Source organism: Bicyclus anynana, chromosome 19 (assembly GCF_947172395.1).
Source record: "Bicyclus anynana chromosome 19, ilBicAnyn1.1, whole genome shotgun sequence".
NCBI lineage: Eukaryota > Metazoa > Arthropoda > Insecta > Lepidoptera > Nymphalidae > Bicyclus > Bicyclus anynana.
The window spans coordinates 12,228,374-12,248,013 of record NC_069101.1 but is presented as its reverse complement, the minus strand read 5'-3'; the positions used below and the strand labels follow the sequence as shown (position 1 = coordinate 12,248,013).

General features: G+C 34.4%; 4 protein-coding genes across 5 annotated transcripts; 3 read left to right on the top strand and 1 right to left on the bottom strand.

Moving 5' to 3' along the window:
• Positions 1-62: 62 nt before the first annotated feature.
• On the top strand, positions 63-4,140 carry LOC128199195 (uncharacterized). Its single transcript, XM_052887604.1, has 4 exons — positions 63-523; positions 1,627-1,830; positions 3,469-3,645; positions 4,103-4,140. Exons 1-4 carry the CDS (start codon positions 475-477, stop codon positions 4,138-4,140), a joined length of 468 nt encoding a protein of 155 aa, XP_052743564.1. The 5' UTR covers positions 63-474.
• A 1,568-nt stretch (positions 4,141-5,708) lies between these two features.
• Positions 5,709-8,141, top strand: LOC112047568 (uncharacterized). The gene is made up of 2 exons (XM_024084710.2): positions 5,709-6,741; positions 7,000-8,141. The coding sequence occupies exons 1-2, from the start codon at positions 5,730-5,732 to the stop codon at positions 8,136-8,138; spliced, it is 2,151 nt and encodes a 716-aa protein (XP_023940478.2). The 5' UTR covers positions 5,709-5,729; the 3' UTR covers positions 8,139-8,141.
• Positions 8,142-8,693: 552 nt separating this feature from the next.
• Positions 8,694-11,971, top strand: LOC112044595 (X-ray repair cross-complementing protein 5). Its single transcript, XM_024080475.2, has 3 exons — positions 8,694-9,160; positions 9,823-9,978; positions 10,160-11,971. The coding sequence occupies exons 1-3, from the start codon at positions 8,861-8,863 to the stop codon at positions 11,825-11,827; spliced, it is 2,124 nt and encodes a 707-aa protein (XP_023936243.2). The 5' UTR covers positions 8,694-8,860; the 3' UTR covers positions 11,828-11,971.
• Positions 11,972-12,199: 228 nt separating this feature from the next.
• On the bottom strand, positions 12,200-19,474 carry LOC112044597 (uncharacterized). Of its 2 annotated transcripts, none has more exons than XM_024080478.2 (7): positions 18,709-19,474; positions 16,033-16,226; positions 14,635-14,804; positions 14,394-14,484; positions 14,105-14,278; positions 13,142-13,333; positions 12,200-13,027 (listed from the first exon to the last, which is right to left on the bottom strand). In XM_024080478.2, exons 1-6 carry the CDS (start codon positions 18,728-18,730, stop codon positions 13,184-13,186), a joined length of 801 nt encoding a protein of 266 aa, XP_023936246.2. In that variant the 5' UTR covers positions 18,731-19,474; the 3' UTR covers positions 12,200-13,027; positions 13,142-13,183. The 2 variants fall into 2 exon arrangements, with proteins under 2 accessions (XP_023936246.2, XP_023936247.2); XM_024080479.2 differs by lacking the exon at positions 12,200-13,027 and having other exon boundaries at positions 13,058-13,333; positions 18,709-18,816; positions 19,007-19,474.
• Positions 19,475-19,640: the final 166 nt, after the last annotated feature.

Here is a 19,640-nt window from a genome sequence, read left to right as displayed (position 1 = left end):
TGTGCATAGATAATACTTATATAATGTTAAGTATAGCACCATGACTCTGGGTTCTAGGGGGTGAAACAGTCATACAAATTCAGAGTTGAATATTCACAAAAAAATTAGCGACATCTAGCGCTCGTGGAAGTAAAATTTTTATCTGAGTTTTGTAGAGTCGTGACTAGATGGCAGGGCTAAAGCCAAAAAGGCTAGAAGTTTAAGCCGTAAAAAGGTTATAAAAAAAAAAATTACTGACTTCATTCAAAATTCGAAAGCCGTTACGTTGTGTTTGTGGTGGAATGTGGCTTGCTTGGTGAATTTTGATTACGCTCTCCTTCTGTATTTTAGTGTTTTAAGTGATTTCTTTAAAAAACGACGACTTGGACTGCATTTGGACTCGGCAACTTCTTCACAAAACGATTTTACCCGGCTTTTCATATTGGTTTCTGTTTCCTGCTTCATTCGACTTACCTGCATTCGTAATCGGACAAAATGCCCAGAAAATCACTGATGAAATGTTATTTTGGGTGTACTGTAGATGGTAAGTACTAAGTTTGTTTTTCTATTAAAGTTAGCTACGTGTTATATGATGTGATTCTTTTCTCTAATCCGTACTAATAGGTGTAAAGTGACTAGCGATATACACTTACCTCCATTTTGAATTTGTTCCTTGGTAAATATATAAAATGAAAATTTAATATTAATAAAACTTTAGCAATGACATAAGGATGGAATTTGGTGTAGACAAGTGTGCGGTTATCAATGTAGAGCAAGGCAGGATAGTTAGTGCAGAGAATATAGTTATTTCAGAAACTGTCATTCTCAGACCACTCCGTGAAAGCGAGACCTATAAATACTTTGGATTGTCAGAAGCACTTGGTATTGAGACAGGAAATATGAAACAGTTAGTAAAGGAACGCTTCTCCAGCCGCCTGAAAAATGTTCTAAAAAGTCTTTTATTAGGCGGTAACAAGGTTCAATAGCTGGGTTATACCATTACTCATACACACTTAAACAGAACTGGATTCCCTGAACTGCTAAGTCCGCAAACTGCTGATTTCATACCAGATGCATCACCCCCGTTCATCTGTAATGAGGTTGTACCTCCCTCGCGAGTGTGGAGGATGTGGTTTCCTTAATGCCAAGAACCTCCATAATCGTGAGGTGTGCAATGTCAGAGATCACTTTCTCAAGATGAATGTAAATATGTATTAGGATGTTGTTGCTGTGGACAAGGGTGTTACCCTGCTATCCCTTGGCAAAGAGAAATGGCGCAGGCCTATAGTAATTAGTTACTCTAACTAAGCTAGTGTGGCAATATGGAAGAGCAAGGAGTTGCATGTACAGTTCTACAAGGCCCTTACTGGGCCACATGTAGATCAAATTCTGTATCTGTATCTTGGTTGCAATTTGGTGACTTCTTTGGGAAAACTGAAGGTATTGTCTGTGCAATTATGAATGAAGTTATAAAGACGAGAAATTAACCATAAAATAGTGTGAGAGCCCAGCTGACTAATTTTATTTTATACTTTATAGGTTTTGTTTTGTTTTAAACTCTAAGAGCAGTGGGGCAGGCAAGGTTATTATAACTTATTATATTCTTAAATGCAACTGCTATTTATATTCAATTCCTCATACTTTCAGGTCCACTGCATCGATTTCCAAAGTGGCAATTCCAACACGAGGAAAAGTTTAATTCTTGGAAAGCTGTATTAAGTTCAACAACTCAAGAATATGGCAATGAATATATATACAATAATGTCCGGCTCTGCTACAGACATTTCGAGAAATATTTTCAATTGCCAAGTCACCGGCTCACCGGAAATGCAGTACCTACATTGCATTTAAGTAAGTCAATAAATAATCTATACTTATATTATAAATGCAAAAGTAAGTCTGTCTGTCTGTCTGTCTGTCTGTCTGTCTGTCTGTTACCTGTTCAAGGCTAAATGGCTGAACCAATCAAAATGAATTTCTCTATGTTAAAATTCAAGGATTATTATTGTTTATTAAGGGGACATCTGACGAGGCCACATGGGTGATCAGTACTAACTAGTAACTAAAAAATCTTTTACTCAAAGCTTCTTTTACAAAACTAATAAAATATTATTTATAAAAATAGTATTACAGTGAATTGATAATTTAATCTGTAACATTTAACAAAAATCAGATCTTTACCTACAGTTATCTATCTACAGTTGTAAAGTTGTAATCCATGAAGAACTTGTAATCCTACTTATTGTATACTCTTAAATTGCTTCTCCAATAAAAGATGGTGCAATTATTTTAAATTAACGGCCAGATATTGTCTTGTCATAGACCACTTTCCATATAAAACCCATTTTTAATATACCTATTAAAAATGAGAAAAACAGTCATGTATGATGCAACTATCAAACTATGGGTCTCCTATGAATGTCCCTTCTATGAGTATATAAAATAACTAGCGGACGCCCGCGACTTCGTCCGCGTAAATTTCGATGTCAACTTTACTACTACCCCTACCCTACCCTACCCCTACCCCCACCCTACCCCTACCCTACCCTACCCCTACCCCCACCCTACCCCTACCCTACCCCAAACCTACCCTTACCTTACCTACACCCTACCCCCATCCTACCCCTACCCCCATCCTACCCCTACCCCCATCCTACCCCTACCCCCATCCTACCCCTACCTTCGCCGTACCCTATCCCTTTCCTAAACGGAAGATCTCTGGATCTACTGGATCGATTTGAAAAATTGTTTTACCAATAGAAAGCTACGTTATTTGCGAGTGTCATAGGCTATGTTTGATCCCCATATTCACACGGGAACGGGAACTACGTAAATGAAAGCGCTGGGCGTCATATAGCGGAATTTCTGCGTCTTTTAGAAATTTTGTATTATCTCCGAAACTATTTAAGTAATTAACATGCTGTAAAGGGCAAATCTTATCTCCATAATATCCTTGTGATTATTAAATAATTTATTTTGATAAGGATTTAAGTTAAGTAGCATAAATAATGACGCAAACCTAAGTATATAAAATTAATAATTTTTAAAACACAAAAGGTACTATATCTGCTAATATATAGAAGATAGATATATGGTGTCGCGGACTTTTTTGTAGAACTTTCAAAGATACATAAAGTCTCAATACATTAATTTCAATTTTACACAATAGTTAAGGCAGCGCATGCGAATAAGTCTGTTTAAGAGGATTTTTTGTCCGACCTGTGTGACAAAAACTGTGATAACTCGGCTAATATATATGATACCAATATAAAATATAGCCTATAGCACTCCCCGAAAATGTAGCATTCTACTGCTGAAAGAATTTTTAAAATCGGACCAGTAGTTCCGAAGATTACCCCATTTAAAAAATGTGACAAACTTACAAACTTACAAACTTTACCTCTTTATAATATTAGTATAGATTAGTATAGATAAAGAAGCAAATGAAAAAGATTATGTACTAACTCTGAGATTGCAATTACATTTTAGCAGCAGAAGGTCTTCAAGCACAAGCTTTGGGATCTGTTGTGGCAACATCTACAAGCACACCTCATTCTTCTTTAATGGAACCTCAACAAGTTGTTCTAAACAATCCAGCTGAAGAACAAGTGACACTAACTACTGCTACAACTCTTCCTGCAACCAACTTTGATTTTCTTTTAAATGGTGAGTTTTCCTTACTATTCAAAGTATTCTATGAAATACATAGTACATAGTGTATTAAAAATGCAAAAATCTCATTAATTATTTTTTTATATATTTGTTACTGTCTATGCAGTGCACCTACTGATTTAGTTTGGTGTTTCATCTCAGACCTTTAAAAACGAATATTTTGACTTTGATTGATTGATTTTGAGTATTCAGAGTTTGGTTCAATACATAATCATTACCTATCAATACCTCTCAAGAGGAATAATTTCTTCCTATTGTCCCATTTTCCATTGATATTCCACTACTATTTTATTATGTGGTGATGTCATACAGTCATCTGAATAATCCAACACAGAAATCATTTATCAATTCAAACCAGTAGTTCCTGAGATTAGCGCGTTTAACTAAACAAAACTTTTAGCTTTTTAATATTAGTATGTGTGTAATGAAATCATTTGTTTATTATTTTCAGTTTCTAATAAAGTGCCTAAATATAGAGATAAAAGATAACATCATTTCTGTAAATATTATTATTATTGTTATTTTTATTAATTAATTGTATTATTGTTTATTTTTATATATTAATTTATGACTTTAGCTTATGTATTAATTAATGACATCCCTTTCTTAAACTCAATTATTTGATTTTGACATTTTAATTAATATTGTAAACCTTCTTGATTTTGACATTTTAATTAACATTGTAAACCTTCTTGATTTTGACATTTTAATTATTTTTTTTATTATTGTAAATTATTTTAGATTGTAAGTTAATCTTTTACTTTAAGTTTTTAACCGGACTCTGCAGTGTTGTGAATGCCTGTAAAAGATGGCTGCAGTAGTTCAATAATTTTGTAACTCACTTATATATAATGTTTTCTGCTGTCATTGTTGGCGTTACAAATAAATAAATAAATAAATAAATAAATAGAGGTGTGCATGGGGCTTCACTGGTCACTTCACATAAATCTAGAGGTAAAAAATTTTATAATATAAATATCTTATATATTATCAAAATCAATACACATTAATAAACTTGAAGTGTCTGTCTGTGATTTCAAAAGAAGTTGTTGTTTTCTTAAGTGCATATATTTATATATATACACAATAAACAAATACAAACGAACTTTTTAAAATTTTTCTCTGTCTGTTTGTCCGGGCTAATCTTTGGAATGGCTGAATCAATTTTACTGGGACTTTCGACTTTTACAAATTAAATTAAAAGGAAAAAATGTAACAGGTATGGTGTAACGGCAGCCTTATCTCTAAAGTGATATCTTCCAGGCAACCGTTAATCATAAGGAGTATAGTTAATATCTTTCAAATGACATTTTACAAACAAAGAATACATAATTTTAAATAACCTTGTACCTTCATTTTTAGTTTGTTTGTTGATAAACCATGGCCGCGTGGCACAGTGGGTTGCTTGCTGCATCCACAGCCGTGGGTTCGATTCCCACTACAGGAAAATATTTGTGTGATGAGCATGGGTGTTTTCCAGTGTCTGTGTGTATTTATACATTATATAAGTATTTATATGTAGTATATAAATGTATATTAATATTAATATATCAACTATCTTAGTACCCATAACACAAGCTACTCTGTATGCTTACTTTGGGGCTAGATAGTGATGAGTATTGTTTAAGTATATTTATATTTAAAATTAAAAATAGTAATAAAAAAAAAAACAAAAAGAAAACATTTTACATGGAGTTTGGCTGTAGTAAAGGTATACTCCGGGAGCAGTGCAAGTTTCATCATAATTGGTTTAGTAGTTTTTGAGGTATAGAGCTAAGTGTTTTACAGCATGTCTAATAAAACTATAAATAAAGAAATAAAACGTAATTTTAAAAATATAATAAATGGGGATATAAAAGTCTAAAGCGAATATATGTTTTTTTAGAATGGTGCCACCTTAAAAAATTGTTGGCATATTTACTTTATATCTTTCCCTTTTTGAAATCTTAATCTATTGCTACGAATTTTTTTTGTTTGTATTTTTATTGTATTTTCGTTTTTCAGGTCTTGTAAAGAAAATTGATTCGCTTAAGGAAACTATTACGAAACTACGAAAAAAATGTGAAACTCAAACCCAAATGATAAGAATGGCGGGAAGAATTTCTAAATCAAAAGCATTTTTAGAAGTTATCGAACAATTTCCAGAACCCATGAAAATTTTCATGACAATGCAGTTAAAACATGGAAAAAGGCCAAGGGGACGAAAATATTCATTAAAAGAGAAAATACTTTGTTTGACGATTTTGAAACAAAGCCCTAAAGGCTATAATCTACTTAAAAAGCTGTTTGTTCTGCCTTCTAAGAGAACATTACAAAAACTTTTAAGTTATGTAGTTATGAAGCCAGGAATTAATTTACATATTATAGAGAATTTAAAGAAAGCAGTGAGAAAACTACCAATGGAGAAAAGGTTGTGCAGTCTTATTTTCGATGAAGTTGCTTTATCACCTGGTCTCTATTATAATACTTCCTGTAAAGAAATAATTGGATTTGAAGACTTTGGTTACAAAAAAACGAAGAAAATAGCTGACCATGCATTAGTGATTATGATTAAAAGCATCAAGGGAAAATTTAAGCAGCCCATTTCATTTACTTTTTGTCAAAGTGCCACTAAAAAGGATGATTTAAAAATTCTTATAAAAGAATCCATAAGAGCTATTTCTTCAACAGGCTTAAAAATTATTTGCACCGTGTGTGACCAGTCTACCACGAATATGAGCACAATTAAAAGTTTACATGAGGACACTGTGCAGGAATATGTAAAAAAGGGTGAAGAGTTTAAAAGTGACAGCTTTGAAGTTGATGGCATCAAAATATTTCCTCTCTTTGACCCACCACACCTCTTAAAAGGTATAAGAAATAATTTATTACTTAAGAATTTAAGATTCATTGAAAATGGTATCGTTAAAGTGGGTAAATGGGAACATTTACTGATGTTTATGGAAAAAGATGACGAAGAGGATGAATTAAGACTAGTCAATAAATTGACTGATTCACATGTTATAAAAGAAAAAATACCAAAAATAAAAGTAAAGTATGCTGCACAGGTGTTCAGCCAAAGATTATCAAATGCTATTAAATTTTGCACTAGTAAGTATTATGCTAAAATTAATAACATTTACTTAATTAAACTATTTTTACTATTTTGTATGTTTATTTTATCTGAAATGTATGTAAAATTAAAAAATTAATAAAACTTTTCTCAAACATTGAATCACAAAAACAAGCTTTCAAATAAATGCTGCATAATATGTTATTTTCTATAATTGTTTGTGGATTTCAATATGTTTCATTTTTACTGTATAGTAAGTAGTAATAAATTATGATATCAGTGTTTTATTTTTACAGAACATGGAATCCTTCCAAAAGAATGTGAAGACACAGCAGATTTGCTACGTATAATGGACCAGCTATTTGATTCGTTCAATGGACATAATTATAAAGATAGCAGCAAAAAGTTTAGGTGTTGCCTAAAAAATGGTTCGCCACATTTTAAATTATGGGAGCAGGTATTACCCGTCTTAAGGTCAATGGGCTATGAAAAAAAAATGAAAAATGGTACCACAGTATATGAAAAAGTTCCGTCTATAAAGAATTTTATACATAATATTCGCATATATAGAGAAATGTGGACCTTTTTACAAAATAACTTTAACGTGACAAGCCTGCTCCCACGAAACTTAAATCAAGATCCGCTTGAAAACTTTTTTTGTAAAATTCGCAGTAATGGTGTGAGAAACACAAACCCTACGTGTGATCAATTTATAAATTCTTATAAAACTTTAATTATCAACAGCTTCGGAACCCCCCATTCTGTAAACGCCAACTGTGAGGACGACAATAATGTTTTATTTAAATCAATGGAAAATTTCTTACAGAAAGAAACTTGCGCTGACAAAAATGAAAGTCGTAAAAATGTGCAAAGTATAAATTTATTATTAGAAGAGTTAGAGACTCCTATCCAGCCCAGCCAAGAGACCGGTAAAAATTTTATTAATAAAGAAACAAAAAAATATGTGGCGGGCTGGATATTAAAAAAAGCAAGAATAGTTTTTAAAAAATGTCCTGTTTGCACCGAGTCGCTAATTTCAAAAAAAAAACAAGATGCTTCATATATATATGAAAGGGACTACACCAAAAAGTCGTTACATTACCCAAGTAATGAATTTTCAATATTGATGAAAGATGTGTTTCATTCAATCGCTCGGTGCATGCAGGAATCACCGGAGTCTCGACTATTAGCCAATGAAATAAAGTTTCACATTGAAATGTACTGCGATTTTAATATAGTTTTAAAATGTCCAACGCATTTTTCTAAATTAAAAGAATTTATCATTGCATTGTCAATAAAACTTATTGTTAACAGTTGGTGTATGGGGGTAAATAAAATATTAAAAGGTAAAATGGCGAAATTTAATGAAAATGATTTTATTAAAACACACGCATACCAGTACTATAAAATACATTCTAAATATAAAAGTAAATAAATATTTCAGTGTTTTATTTTACGAACATCCCCTAATAGATTATGATAAAAATTTGGTAACCTATGTAATATTATTGTGTTGTATGTAACACAATAACTAATAGGTTATCAAATTTTTACCATGATTGCCTTTAAAATATTTAGATGTAGAACTTCGATATAAACCCTTCGGTAATGCTAAACAGCGCCATCTTTTGACTTACTTGGTACGACGCAGACATTTCAATATTTAGCACCATCTATATTTAGTGGATAAAAAACACTAGAAATTTTTTCAACGTTGCGCATCTATACCAGTATAAGTGTATTTAAGTGTATTATCTATGGTTCTAGTTCTTTCTTTGTCCGGTATAATATATCTTTGACCTTTTTAAAATTAATTTCTGAATTTCTATTTTTGTTTTTCTAATTTTTATACAGAAAATAATAATGTAAATTTCAGCAATTTTTTCAATGGAAAACGAAAAATTGCAGTTTAATTACATTTTCCAAAAAAAACCTTTAAAAAATGTTGTGCGATGGTTGCTCAAAAATCGTTTACATTAAAAAAAAACTACACCATAAACCCGCCAATCGTGCGAACTTGTTTCAACTTGCATTTTATCAAAACAGTAAACAAAAGGCTCCAAGTTGGTTAAATTTTTTATTTTTAAACCTGTCTATTTATATTTAAAAAGTTTAAAGTATAGATATCCCAGAAAGAGTAACGGTAACTTCAATAAAATGGCTCCTACAAAAGTTGATCAAGCCACCATAATAATATTGGATGTCGGCAGAAAGGTGTCGGTTCCTGAAGAAAAGAATGGACAATCGTTCTTCGAGAAGGGAAGGGAATGCGCTGGACGCATCATTGAGCGTAAGATTATAAGCCAAGGGAAGAACTTGTTGGGTATACTATTGCTAGGTTCAAAGACTACTAAAAATAATTTAGCCGAGCAAGCACCAGGAACTTGTAAAAATATAGAGATGTTAACTGAACTGCAGACTCCTTCATGGTCAATGATACGAAGTCTTCCAACCGAGGTAAGGTTCCTTCATTATTACATCACAAATTATCAATAAATAAATAAAATTTAAGTGTCTGTGTCAAGATTTCAAAGTGAAATGTGAATTTTTCCAAACTGGAAAAATAATTTGTTACTGGCAAGGTGGAAGGAAAAAGGTGGCAAGGGCCCGAGACCTTGATCCAACCAGGTCAAAACCACACTTACTTAACTCTACTATCTATGATGCTCTCCAAACAGCCGGAGATAGAAAAAGATGATGGAGGTGGTCATAACCCTCACACATGAGGAACTACAACACACAGAGGAGGAGGAGGCAGTCTGTGATTTCAAAAGAACTGTGTATTATCCAATGCTTATAGTAATTTGCACAATACTGTAACACAAATAAGCTTCTTTTCTTCTTCAAGCAATCTTTGGAATGGTGAAAGCGTTCATCAAAAGATTGGTGGTTCATCAAGAGATGGGACTTTCACTGAAAGATAGAGGAGGTTATTGAGCATTAAGTCACAGTATAAGACAAGCAGCCTTGAATAGAGAGCTCTAAGTTTGGCACATGTAAATATCAAAACAAAAAAAAATTATGATTGTCTGGCATTAAATAAATAGATGAGCATTGAAATCTATGTTAACATAGACTTTTATGTAGTCTTTTTCTAAAAGTTCCAATTTTATTTTCAGCCTTCAAAATCAAAAGGAAATTGGTTTGATGCACTCTTAGTCGCAGCTGAACATATAAAAAATGGTGTGTTCTCTACCAAAATTGCTCAGAAGAAAATAATATTAATGACCAACTTTATTGTGCCTTGTGATACAGATGAGAAGCAAATCAAACAGGTAAAAATCAAAATGAAGAAATAAATTAAAATTTTGTGGGGACTGTAAAGGGGAAAGTTTACATATAATTATATGAAAAAAAAGACATACAAATATTTTATGGCTTAGACTTACTTTTAAGTACATATTGAGAATTTTCAATTACTTTACTAGCCATTTATGTATATAACATTTGTTACAGGCAATATCTGGTTTTCAAGAAGAAGGTTTTGAAGTTGATGTCATTGGGCCAGATATTTACTCTGAAGAGAACAAAAACTATGATATAGAACTAGCAAGACTCTTTGTTGAGGAAACTAAAGGGGCAACAGCCACATTTGATTATACTATGAGATACTTACTATTCCACAAGAAAAAGGCTACTAATGCTGTACCTTGGAATGTTGATTTGAGTATAGGTCCAAATATAAAGATACCTGTTTCAGCTTATATAAGAATTAAGGATGAACCAGTTGTCAAGAAATGGAATAAAGCAATCAGGAATCCTGTCACCAATACAGCTAGTTCTTCAGAAGGGGTTAAAAAAGATAAGATACATATTAACACAGAAGATCAAACAACAGTTACTTCTGATAATGTTATTAATGGCTATGAATATGGACAACAAATCATTCCTTTTTCAGACTGTGATAAAAGTATGCTGTATGATCCTGGGCAAAAATCATTAAAAGTGTATGGTTTTACAAAAGCCAGCAACATCACATGGCAAAATTTAAATGGAGATGGCTTGTCTTATGTTTTTGGGAGAAAACATAATAAAAAAGCCCAATATGCGCTAAGATGTTTAGTTGAATGCCTCCTTGAATTGGATTTGGTTGGGATTGTACGAAGAGTTTATAACAATGGAAATGCACCAAAAATGTATGCTCTTATGCCTGTGATAGACACAAGCAACTTTGTATGTTTATCCATGGTTGGTATTTGCTATAAAGATGAAATAAAAAATATGGCATTTCCTGTCACAAACTTGAAAAAATACACATGTACTGATGAACAAGTTGATTGCTTTAAAGAACTTATAAAAGCCATGGATTTAACAAATGCATATGATGAATCTGAGTTTGATGACACTGAAGCATTCCCAATAGCTAAAATGGTCAGCCCATCCGCTCAGTATATCTTAGATTGCATTGCTTACAGAGCCATGCATCCTGGTAAACCTTTACCTCAACCGAGGGATGATATTATGATGTTATTTAAAATCCCACCATTAATTGAAAAGAAATCTAGAGATGTTATTGAAAAGTTGAAAAAATCCTTTGTTCTGAATAAAGTGGAAGTCAAAAAGAGGGATAAAAAGCAAGTTCAAGCTATGGATATTGATGATTATTGTCAACAAAACCAACCATCCACATCCTTTGACATCACAAATGATATACCCAAAATTGATCTTAATAGTTTCAAAAAATCAGAAAGTGTTGTGAGAATAGGTACTATAAATGCAGTGAGTGATTATGAGGCACTCAAACAGGAAGGGAAAACTGTGGCTGACCTTTCCTCACAAATGTGTGACGCTATTGAAAGTATGATATTTGGCAACTTAGATGGTAATTTCAGTAGAGCTCTAGATGCAATGATGCATTTCAGAAATGAATGTATTAAATCTGAACCAAACCTGTATAATAATTGGCTAAAAACTTTTGTATTAGAACTTGCTGATCGGAAGAGGAACAATGTTATTGAAATGATAAATGCACAGAATGTAAATTATATTTTGCAAAGTGAGAATAGTTTAAGCACAATCAAATCGCATTCTGACGACAGTCAGTTGTATGAAACTGATACAGTGCCCGAGCTAACTGATGTCCAAATAAGTTCAGAAGTCAACGATCTTTTTGATAACATGTAAAAATATTTGTACTTGCAGATAAGACAATTTAATTACTTGATACATTAAAAATGTTTGTTAGTCATTAAAAATAAGCATTATTTGTTTTTGCCCAAATGTTGTTTGTTAAAATAAAGATATATATTTTTTACTATTTATTACAAAGTGTTTTAATCTATACTAATATTATAAATCTGAAGAGTTTGTTACTTTGTTTGTTAGAACGTGCTAATCTCATGAACTACTGGTCTGATTTGAAAAATTCTTTCAGTGTTAGAAAGCTCATTTATCGAGGAAGGCTATAGGCTATACATTATCCCCATATTGGTACAGAAACGGAAACTACGGGGGAAACCGCGCGGCGTCAGTTAGTTAAAAATAAAATGCAACAACCATATTTTATCTAAATGTTTAATAATTTCATAGTAATAATGGTCTAATCTCAAATTTGCACACAATAAATTCTTTTTATAATATTAATACCTTATATATATAAATAAAAAAACGTTGTAAGCGATCATTGGACGCCGCTGGGTGTAATTTTGTTTTGGGAATGTAATATCTCGAGGAACTCTTGTAAGGAAAGTTCCTCTTGGCAATCAGTGTCGAGGTCGTGCTCGAGCTGTGCTTCCATGGAGTTTGCTTCAGGGCTCAGGACTATATTCTCATCAAGCACAACATGATTCAGTCTAGATTTGAGACTTTGGAGAATCTCCTCCAACTCTAAGCACTTGTTTCGAATCGACGTCCCGAGATCGGACGACGGATCAATGTCCTCTAAAGTAGCATTCTCAGAGAACGAATTGGCCGGGGTTCTGGTACGAGGTGGCTGTATAATATTGAACAAGTTCTCTGGTATGCCGTTACCATTTCTCACGGCATCAGGCGATCGAGATTCTGAGAATTCCGCTAGAATCTCGTCAATAATGTCCTCGGCGTTTTGACGTGGATCGACGACGTCGTCCGGCGTTTCAGCACCACTATCACCATTGATCATCTTATTATTGGAATCTAACTTCATGATTTCACTTTGCTTTTGAGTTATTATTGATTCGATATCAAAATAATAAATAAGCACAGAGGGCACTCAAGTGTTGTTCTTCCAAATACAAAAGTTGCCAAACGCAAACGCAAAATGCATTTGCAAGTCTATGGTCAAATCTAGTCATAGACAAAATCAGATGATTGATTAATTCAATGTTGCCAACATTACTACTATTTCTGAAAGTTGAAACCGAAACTAACTTCATTCTTTAGTTTGTCTATGTGATCTATATATAAATATGATTAACTAAATATTCAATATATTTAATATAATATTGATTAAATATGTACCAATCTGCTGCGAAGCTAAATGGAGAAACTGCTTACTAGACACTAGTTTTCAAAACAAAATTTGCGTTGCGGGAAATACAAATCGAGATAGGCTTCTTTTCTCAATTTCTTTTCTATTTCTTCAATCTTCATTATTTTTAAAGCAGCTTTGCAACTATTATGTGAATGTGCGAAGAAACAATCTCTCACGGACTAAAACAAAACCCAATTTAATTTATTATAAATTATATTGAAAGTAAACTACCTACTTAAATTAAAAGAGAATTATAAGTTGGCCGACTAACGAACGACTAAATTGCGTTTATTTACAACTTAGTTACACAATTTTCCCACCAACGCTAACGCTTAAAACGTTAACGGTCTATGAGACCAGGTATTTTTAAAAATTCGAATAACTTTTACTACCGCCAAAGATTTTCGATGTGATTTCGAGTTGCTGCCGCAGTACCCTTCCCCATCGTCCACACACCTTGCAATTTTAAAGAAGCGCAGGTTCTGGAGTATTGGTGCCAACCCAGTCTGTGAGACCGGGGTCACCTTTACGTAAGAAAATAGTTTGAAGGAGGTATCGATTGTTCAATTCAAAACGTCACCGTTGGTGGGTTAATTGTGCGTAATCGAAAGTGAATCGGTAATCAGATGCGATCGGTGTCCAATTATTATTTAATTGTTATATTTAATTATTATCTGTACTTATTTATGTATATTTTAAATGGGTGTATAACCTGAAGTAAATAAAAAAAAAAGTTATTAGTTGGATAAAGACGTGCATTGTGCGGGGTCTCCATAGATTTAATAGAATACAGAGAGAAGGGGTCTCATATATGAACTATACCTATTAGTTTACCCTTCTATTTAATCGGCCAACTTTGGCCAACTTACAATTAGTAAGTGATTGGATGTGGATGCCCTAACAGTAACGAACATACATATAATATAACAATACATAAAAAAAATTATTACCTTGAAGTCAGCTAATTTTACACCTTGAAATCTAGACAAGCAGTTCTTGAATAGTCTGGCATAATGCTTCCTGCATAGGAAAACTCTGTTCTCATACTGCCAATAATCACCTTGCGCAGAGCATGAACACCCACAATAACCACAAGCGTCCAAATTGTAAGGAACGCATTTGATCTAGAAATAGAGTATTTATTATGAAGTAGCTTTATCTCTGTATTTTATTCGTGTCTCCAGAATTTATCAATATATTCTGAAATAAATAAAGTCGTAGGTAGGTATATATTTTTACCTCTACTGCGCATCTCAAAACTTTCTTTCCAGTAAAACTGTAGGCAAATTTCATTTGTCTCTTCTTGTACAATGGAAGGTAATCACACGGTCTGCAATTCAAAAATATCAATAATCTTTCGAATTACGGTTATAGCAAAGCAATAACCGTCAAACCGTCGTTCTTTCTGCGTGGACTTTTAAAATATATGTACCAAATACTTCATTAAAATATAGGGTAGGTAACCATAAAATTATCTTACGCAGGAGATTCGGTAGGTTTGAACAATCCTTTTCTTTTTGATATAGAATTAAATGGCGCACGGTTCTGAGGTATTGGTTTCGGCGGTGGAAGTTCCCTCGGCGGTGGCTGATATTCATGTTTTACTTTCCATCTCGGGGATTTGGGACCGTAGCAACATTGGCTGTATATCTAGATTAAGAAAAATATATTTTGTAGTCATTTGGCTGCGGAATTGCTGTCTTATACTATGAAGGGTTTGGTTGTCGGTGTAATTTCGGGTACATCATTATCATCATCATCATCATTTCAACCGATGGACGTCCACTGCAGGACATAGACTTTTTGTAGGGACTTCCAAACATCACGATACTGAGCCACCTACATCCAGCGAATACCTGTGACTCGCTTGATGTCGTCAGCCCACCTGGTGGGGGGTCGACCAACACTACGCTTTCTAGTGCGGAGCCGCCATTCCAGCACCTAGGTAGCCCAACCGTCATCGGCTCTTCGAACTATGTGCTCCGCACATTGCCACTGCAGCTTCGCGACACGTTGAGCTATGTCGGTGACTTTGGTTCTTCTGCGGATCTCCTCATTTCTGATTCGATCACGTAGAGATATTCCTAAACTCTGACCTTTCTTATGAGGAAGTCTCCAATTTCAAGCACATGGGGCATCTCATTATAATCATCATCATCATCCATCATCGTAGATACGCCTCAGATTGACGAATACAGGGCAGCCTCCGAGATGTAGCCTATCCATAGTACTTTATTTAGTTTGTAGTTTATCCATAAGTTGCTAACGCAATAGTAAGTCCCATGCACATGTCACCGCTAACCACTTATATATTTTTAGCTTTAGCATGTCTTTTGCACCTCACCTTCACACAGGGCAAAGTGGTGACCCCTACGTGACGTACCCGTCGTGACCCCCCGTTTGCCAAACACGGCAAAGACATGTTACTTGAAAGCTAACTGATGCACTGTTTATTGGCGATGATTTTCCACTAACCTGTTACCAAGTGGACATTTTGCTTGTTCCGGAAAATAACAGTTTGTTAAAGACATCAATTTTAACATGACCAGCTTATTTGGAAACACGAATTGGCAAATTAAAAGAAGACAAAAATATCTTTCAAATCTTCAGCATTACAAAATGTTGAAGATTTGAAAGATTGAAGAGAAGAAGCAGAAACCCGCGGTTTCATCCGCGTCGCTCCCGTTTCCGTGGGAGTATGCAGCTCATACTGATAATGCTTTCCATTGGTGAAATGATTCTTCAAATCGATCTAGTAGTTTCAGTCTATTCAATACAAACAAATGATCAAATCTTTTTATTTAATATTATTTTATAGAGATCTGCAATTTACTTATGCTTGGAATACCAAATATTTAATTGAAATCGTATACTGTACCCTATGTGTGAGATCGTAAAATGCATCACGGTTGTTTTCATAAGTACCAGGTCCCAAGTTTGGCTTAGGTGGATATATTTGTCGTCTCATAAAAGGGCTGACAGCAGGCCCACTTGTTGGTAGTACCTCGCGGTCTAACAAAGTGCCAAAACACAGCCGCGGTGGGGCCTTCTTTGTCACTACGTACTCGAAATCTAATTGCACACAAAAATATAAAATTAAGTTAACGTAAAGTTAAACAAAAACTTATTGATAATGGGGTTCACACATTCATTACTTCGTCATGACTGCAAACTAGACAGCGTTTGTCAACCCAAATGTACCCAAGTGTTGGTCATCCATTGCAATCAGAGTTTTAGTGATCCATGGCCGCATACATAACCCTGACTGACACGAGCTCCATCAGCAATGTGTAGTCGAAAACACTTGCGCTTTAATCATCATCATCAGGCGATGGAAGTCCACCTGAACATAGTCAGCTGAACGTCTCTTAAGGATTTCCAAACAACACGTTTTGCCTACATCCAGCGGCTACTTATAACCCGCTTAATATCTTCGGCCCGACCAACACTTCGGATTCGAGTCACCATTCCAACACCTTGAAAGACTTTTCATGAAAGAATTAGCACGTCTCAGACTAATGATTAAATTGGGATTTCGACTAAATTATATAAGTTCTTATATGAGCCATAAGTAGTCACGGGACATCATGCAATATAAATTGTAATCAACAAGGGAAATTAATTTTACCGCCATGAGATGTCTCGTGCATAGTATTCGGTCTCAAATACCGACGTTGGTAAGGCCGCTGCATTGTTGAGACTTTAAAATTCCACCAAGTTCTATCGGGGACTGACAATCGGATAAGAGGTTGGAAGCTTTCGTGATGCCAGTGACAGAAAAAATATAGATACGGCTATTACTCTTTATTGGGGCGCACGCTCGCTCGATTGTAGGGTGACCATGGTAGTGGTAAATGGGAGACTACGAGATGTTTTTCTGGTTGATACGTTGGTAACGCTGATTTTGGCAATATTAATTATAAATTGTCTGTTGCTCACTATTGTGCTAGGAAGCAAACCTATACCTTAGTAATCTTATATAGAAGCGGCTAAAAACTCTGTTTGTCGCCGATAGCTTACTTCCTTGTGCAACTTTTACGTACGTCATCAACCCATATGCGGATTGGCAGACTTCACATTCGCAGAGAATTAAGATAATTCTCTGGTATGCAGGTTTCCTCACGATGTTTTCCTTCACCGATTGAGACACGTGATATTTAATTTTTTAAAATGCACACAACTGAAAAGTTGGAGGTGCATGCCCCGGGCCGGATTCGAACCCACACCCTCCGGAATCGGAGGCAGAGGTCATATCCACTGGGCTATCACGGCTCTTTCGGTGCAACTTTTAAAGGGAAGTTTTACTAGATCCGCTAGTAAAATACAGGTGACAACTTTCATTTTCTCACTCTTTCGTATGCCTTTACACCTAAGTTGCTACGTAAGCAAATCAATATTTATTGTTCTATAGTGCTGTTAGATAACGACATGTTTAGGTAAATTGTCATTGATGACGGATGAACATTTAAAAAGTCTCTTTAGAATTGTAATAGCTTGTCTCGAAGGAAGTATTATACAGGCAGGCAGGCAGGTTTAGGATAATAATGTCAAATGATTTTACGATCAGTATCATAATTATATGTTATTGATATAGACCGAGAGCCGTGATAGCCCAGTGGATATGACCTCTGCCTCCGATTTCGGAGGGTGTGGGTTCGAATCCGGTCCGGGGCATGCACCTCCAACTTTTCAGTTGTGTGCATTTTAAGAAATTAAATATCACGTGTCTCAATCGGTGAAGGAAAACATCGTGAGGAAACCTGCATACCAGAGAATTTCTTAATTCTCTGCGTGTGTGAAGTCTGTTAATCCGCATTGGGCCAGCGTGGTGGACTATTGGCCTAACCCCTCTCATTCTGAGAGGAGACTCGAGCTCAGCAGTGAGCCGTATATGGGTTGATAACGACGACGACGACGATATAGACCGGGATCGACCGCTACGCCTGTGCGTTCCGAGCCACGCGGGGTAATGCCACCAAATTCCCCATTTTAGATCTGAAAGCCGCATTTGATTAAACATTTTTTTTTATTTTTTTCATTTAGTACCAGCATTAGACACACACACAAAATATAAAAGAAAAACGATGTACAAGGAAACTCGTATCTCTACAAGAGATCTCTTCCAGTGACCTTTGGCACTTGGGTTAAATTTCTTAGAACAAGAAGTTCAATTCGTAACTCTACCAAAGATCATCCTTTGATGAAATCCTTATTATGTTTATGGGATCACCCTTTACAACCAAAGCATTAAAAAGAATCATCTCATTCGTTGTTTTTTTTTTCGGTGAATAAAAAGCTAGCTAAGTATAATTGAATGGTCGTCGGCTCGTCTTTTATTTACAAAAGGTAAAAAAATCATTATGCCTCTTTTTTTAATTTTTTAGCCAGGCTATAAAATTTAGACTCAGTCCTGCGTTTTCGTGAAGCATGCTCAATATAAAATCGTGTGTATACGGTATAACATTTTTGCGACGACACGAATTTGGTCAACATGGAACTTTCGTGACATCAGAAAGGTTATGAAAATGAAATCAGCAGAAAATAGGTACCTTACCTAACGTTATGTCCCAAGTCATTTGGAATTCTTGTTTATTTTGATTGATGTGAAAGCTTACCTACAAAGCGTAATTGTAGGTATATTGAACTATTTATTAATGAATATCTGAAAATAAAATTTAAGTGTGTGTTTATTCGATTTAAAACTGTTATGCAACATTGACTCAAGACAGCTATTGGATGGGAGACCAACTTTGGAGCTTCCTGATAAAACAGTTGTGGCGCTCAAGTGGTTAAGCCGATGCTTAAAAAAAATAACTAATATAATTTAGAGGAATGTCGTTGATGGTAGGTACCTACAATCATCGGGTACATAAACGCTTTAGAAATGTTGTCATCCAATAATTACATAATTTTAAACAATATCATTCTAAATATAAAAGCACAATATTTGGTATCTCTTCAGAATATTTTAAATCAGTAAATTGTATAAAGGTAAGTTAAAAAAATTGACGTCGTTAGTCGTTGACCAAAGTTGACGTGTGGTTGTAGATTATTAAGTTAAAATAGATATTATATATCTACAAATAGTGTGGTTGACCGTTGACACAGAAAACATGTACGTTGACGTGTTAGTTTCAATAACAAAACACCTCTCGTAGAGAGTATATATTCTTTGCAAAACACTCTTAACCCCATTTCACTTGTGCACTTTTACAGAACTATATTGAATATAAAATACATTCTACGTTAAGCAATAAAACTCTGAAATGAAAATAAAACGAGAGCTACTCGTGATTCTTATGATTTTCCCGCCAAACCTTAAATCTATACACATAACACAATAAACCATAGATAGATACATCCCTCTACCTTATTATATCTACTGTGCCTCTACGCACTACACCAACACTACACATTTACATCGTGAAAAAATACAGTTGCATTCATTAATTAAAACTTTGCCGTGCTTATGCCGTGCTCAATGGT

What these genes read in the sequence shown, in the direction of transcription:
- LOC112044597 (XM_024080478.2), bottom strand. Translation starts at nt 18,730, where the DNA reads ATGACTTGGGACATAACGTTAG. An exon ending in GACTTGGGACATAACGTTAG is followed by an intron (nt 16,227 to 18,708) that starts GTAAGGTACCTA and finishes GTGTGCAATTAG; the next exon opens with ATTTCGAGTACGTAGTGACA. An exon ending in TAAAATTAGCTGACTTCAAG is followed by an intron (nt 13,334 to 14,104) that starts GTAATAATTTTT and finishes GTTTTGTTTTAG; the next exon opens with TCCGTGAGAGATTGTTTCTT.
- LOC112044595 (XM_024080475.2), top strand. Translation starts at nt 8,861, where the DNA reads ATGGCTCCTACAAAAGTTGATCAAGCCACCATAATAATATTGGATGTC. An exon ending in TACGAAGTCTTCCAACCGAG is followed by an intron (nt 9,161 to 9,822) that starts GTAAGGTTCCTT and finishes TTTTATTTTCAG; the next exon opens with CCTTCAAAATCAAAAGGAAA. An exon ending in ATGAGAAGCAAATCAAACAG is followed by an intron (nt 9,979 to 10,159) that starts GTAAAAATCAAA and finishes CATTTGTTACAG; the next exon opens with GCAATATCTGGTTTTCAAGA.
- LOC128199195 (XM_052887604.1), top strand. Translation starts at nt 475, where the DNA reads ATGCCCAGAAAATCACTGATGAAATGTTATTTTGGGTGTACTGTAGAT. An exon ending in TTTTGGGTGTACTGTAGATG is followed by an intron (nt 524 to 1,626) that starts GTAAGTACTAAG and finishes TCATACTTTCAG; the next exon opens with GTCCACTGCATCGATTTCCA. An exon ending in AGTACCTACATTGCATTTAA is followed by an intron (nt 1,831 to 3,468) that starts GTAAGTCAATAA and finishes ATTACATTTTAG; the next exon opens with CAGCAGAAGGTCTTCAAGCA.
- LOC112047568 (XM_024084710.2), top strand. Translation starts at nt 5,730, where the DNA reads ATGATAAGAATGGCGGGAAGAATTTCTAAATCAAAAGCATTTTTAGAA. An exon ending in TGCTATTAAATTTTGCACTA is followed by an intron (nt 6,742 to 6,999) that starts GTAAGTATTATG and finishes TTATTTTTACAG; the next exon opens with AACATGGAATCCTTCCAAAA.